The 3,954-nt window shown below is 54.5% G+C and overlaps 1 protein-coding gene across 1 annotated transcript in view; it reads right to left on the bottom strand.

The window, feature by feature from the left end:
• Window positions 1–2,914, bottom strand: part of PTSG_09990 (uncharacterized protein) — a gene marked incomplete at both ends in the record, with an annotated part of 4,559 nt that extends 1,645 nt beyond the window's left edge. Inside the window, 10 exons of the mRNA XM_004988845.1 lie at window positions 240–426; window positions 588–654; window positions 842–979; window positions 1,099–1,195; window positions 1,375–1,421; window positions 1,627–1,750; window positions 1,912–2,025; window positions 2,414–2,479; window positions 2,637–2,737; window positions 2,900–2,914. Coding sequence (XP_004988902.1) covers window positions 240–426; window positions 588–654; window positions 842–979; window positions 1,099–1,195; window positions 1,375–1,421; window positions 1,627–1,750; window positions 1,912–2,025; window positions 2,414–2,479; window positions 2,637–2,737; window positions 2,900–2,914 — 956 coding nt within the window. The remainder of the gene's footprint in view (window positions 1–239; window positions 427–587; window positions 655–841; window positions 980–1,098; window positions 1,196–1,374; window positions 1,422–1,626; window positions 1,751–1,911; window positions 2,026–2,413; window positions 2,480–2,636; window positions 2,738–2,899) is intronic.
• Between the last annotated feature and the right edge of the window lie 1,040 nt (window positions 2,915–3,954).

The following is a 3,954-nucleotide window of genomic DNA, read 5'->3' on the forward strand; positions in this document are numbered from 1 at the left end:
TTCTTCCATCCATATCCCCACCAGCGCGTAGTGATTGACGTCAAGACGGGGATGGCCCCCGCAGCCATGATCTATGAGGCAGGAAAGAGGGGTGGCGGGAGGTGGAAGTTGTGTTAGACCACGAACAGGACCGAAATCGTTTGCAACACACACACACACACACACACACGCACACACACACACACACACACACACACACACACACACAATCACACACACACACACACACACACACATACCTGAAGGAGTGGTAGCCAAATCCTTCGACGATGAGCCCAAACTTGGTCTCCAGCGCCAGCTCCGTGTACGTGTGCGTGTTGAACTCTTCCTCTGCCTGCTTACACGAGGGGTCATACCCAACCTTCCCCCTCACGGCCCAATCGCTCTTCGCCAAACCACCGGCACGCGCACACCAACACAGTGTCCCTGCGCATACACAAGCAAACATACAAAGAGACGATGTGTGTGTGGGTGAGGTGGATCCAGACAGATACGCACACAGCATCAAAACCAGCTGACCCCGAGGCAACGCACGACACACACGGAACACGATAACACAAAACACATCAGACCACAGCACACCACACCTGTCGTTGTGAAGCTTGGGGAGGTGGTTGCGCATGGCATCAAGAACGAGCAGACGTGGCAGTGCCCCTGTACAACAGGGAAAGAAGACACATGTCAAGCAGCCGCACCACAACAGGTTTGGAGTGAGATTGCAGTGGCATAAAAACCCGAATGGTGGTGCGACAACAACCCTCGAAACTCACAAAGCCCAGCAGCAGCAGTGAACATCGAACCCCACATCGGACCACGTCACACCACACATGCATGCACAGACCTGAAGGTGACGAGGATATTCCTGTTTGCGCGGGTGGAACGCGTCGCTGCTCCGGTGTGAATGAATGAATGTCACAATGGAGAAGAGTGACATGGACAGATCGAGGCCGTCACGGTGGTGGAATTCACTCAGGCCAACCTGATGCAGGTGGTGATGAGAAACAAGGCGGCATTGGTGAAGTGTAAGCAACAGCAATCATCAATGGTGAGCGCAGGCATGCACAGTCATGTTCCAACACACACACGCACACATTGTACCTTTGCAAGAATGGGGTGTTCTGCATGCCAGGGGAGACATGGTGCGTCACTGTACTCAAACAGGATGTGGTAGCGGCCCTCGTTCCAATACGCAAGTCTGGCATGTATCAACACATGTGAGCATGTGAGCGTGTGTGTTTGGAAGACATCCATGAGCGCAGGTCCTCTCACACGCAAGATACCACAATCCACAAGGACCACCAGCACCACAAGCACCACAAGCAACAACAAACCACCACCTCAGCTGGAGAGATTGCGCTGGATGGCTGCGCTCACGGGATGCATCGACTCAATATTGCCAGAGTACGTGCCGTGCATGCAATCTTTCAGCCGCAAGCGCGCAAACACAATTATGAGGCGGTGGTGGTGATGGTGACGGCTGTGGAAGCCTGTGCATCTGCACCGACGCGACACACACAATCACACACACACACACAATCACACACACACACACACATACACACACACACAATCACACACACACACAATCACACACACACAATCACACACACACACAATCACACACACCTTCACACCAGCACGATACGTCTGTGCTTGGAACCAAGTGGCAAGCCTTGGACGGTCATCGGTGCTGTACGGGCCGTCACGGATGGCGGTTCGGATGGCGCGGTCGATGGCTGGCAAGGGCGGCCTCTTCGTCAGCAGTCAGACGGTACACGTACACCTGCCATACATGCACGCACGCATGAACACGCAATCATAACACACACGCAGACAGAGAGTGTGAGGTCATCATGCTGCACCCCATGCCACGCCGTTTCTGTTGTTGTTGCTGTGTTGGTGGGTCTTCACCTTGAACGATGGGCACGTGCGAAGAGCATCGACGGATACGCCGTGCGGTGATCGCTGACATCAGGACCGCCATTGGCAGTGCGATAGTGCAGCGGCATCTCGGGGCAGTGCGTCCTGTTAACAGTGGTGGTTGTGGTGGAGACGATGGGTGCGTTTGTTATGTGGTGAGGCGCGCGGATGAAAGGGGATGGGGGGCGTGTTGGGAGATATCTGGAGATATCTGCAACAAACCGCTGCACACACACACACACACACACACACACACACACACACACACACACACAAACACACGCACTGTGTCAAAGAGTTCGTTGTCTTCGGTAGACATGAAGCAGTAGAGACGAAGCCGTGAAGAGAAATGCACAGAAGGATTGCAAGACGATAGCGAATGATGAGTGGTTTAGTGTGCACAGCTGCACACCTCCACCAGCAGCAGCAGCAGCAGCAGCAGCGGCGGCGGCGGCAATGCACCCGTAACAAAAACACAATTCGGTGGTCGCACCTCATGTCACCATCATCCTTGTGCCGGAGCAGCGCCTCCTTCCTCTCTTCAGCTTCCAGGCGTACCCTGTGGCCCAAACACACACGAGGAACAGAGCTTAGGACCACACATCGCAGCACAAGATCAAACGATGGCACACCAATAGCAGACAGCAGACGCATGGAAGAATGACCACGTCGACGACACATATGCACACACACATACACATACAGTGTGCGCATACTTTTGAAAGCATTCGCTCTGTCCCGCCATGAGCAGCATCTTGCCAATGTTACCAACACTCTGCTCCATCGACTCAATCAAGGGCATCCAGTGGATGGCAACCTGGTCGTTAACGGTGGCGAGATGGGTGTTGCAGTGAGCGAGGGAACGTGCGCAGGAGTGATGAGCCGTCATCACACGATTGCCGAGCGTAACGAGAAGCGCACACACGCACACACACACACACACACACACACACACACACACACACACACACACACACACGTCGCTCACTGTCATGATGAGACGGGGGCATTCCATCATCATCCCCAACACTCGCGCATCACACACGTCCAGCGAGATGATGCCACGCAAGCGGGCTGTTGTGGGGTGTGTGCGTGAAAACCACGTGTGCATGGGGCAGGTGATGAGCACGTACAGCGTGTATGCCATGTGAACTGACTTGATTGCAAGCTGGGGGATGAATGATATGCGATCACGACAGAAGACTGACCGATGTCAGCGCAAATGCTGTGATTGCTCGCCCGGTACCGCTGTGGAGGTGCGTCCCACTCAAACGCGGCCTTCTGTGTTGCTGGTGCCTTGGTCTCCGCCACTCTCACTTGCCGATTCCTGTCTGTTTGTTGTTTGCGTGGGAGGAAGAGAGGATGCAACCGTGAGAACACACGTGCCAACAGCAGCAGCACCAGCACCAGCAAGGCAGCAGCAGTGACAGCAGTGGTTGTGGTTTGGAAATCGGATCACCACCGTGCACTGATACACACACACACACGCAACACACACAGAGCGGAGGTGTGATTGCACCCACCTCGCAGGTGGCCGTGAGTGACACTGCTTGTCGCTTGCCTTGTGGTATGCGTATGTCAGCGGCAAGTGTTGCCAGTGCACTCTCAAGAGCGTCGTTAGGTTTCTGCAGGCCACTGCCTTGTCCAACCACAAGAGAACAGCACACATGTTCACGTCAGCCAAGCACAACAACGACGACCTGACGACGACGAAACCACCACTTTCAGCAGACCCACAGCCCCCTGCACACATCCTTGTGCCACAAGAAGAAGGAAAGAAGGGAGTCCAAACCCACACCCACAACAAGACAGCAACAGCAACAACCGACAGCACTGCCATCACAACAGACACCGCGTCCCACGTTCACATACTTGGTTGCCTGACGCATGGAACGAACGAATAGCGCCAAGAAGAAGAAGAACAAGAAGCAGAAGTCGAGGAAGGAACAGTGGGCATGATGTGTGTTGGCTCACCTGAGGATCGTTGACGTGACGCCTGCTTTGTATGTGTGTGTGTGTGTGTGTGTGTGTGTG

The sequence above is a fragment of the Salpingoeca rosetta genome, assembly GCF_000188695.1.
Source record: "Salpingoeca rosetta unplaced genomic scaffold supercont1.32, whole genome shotgun sequence".
In the NCBI taxonomy this organism is placed as follows: Eukaryota; class Choanoflagellata; order Craspedida; family Salpingoecidae; genus Salpingoeca; species Salpingoeca rosetta.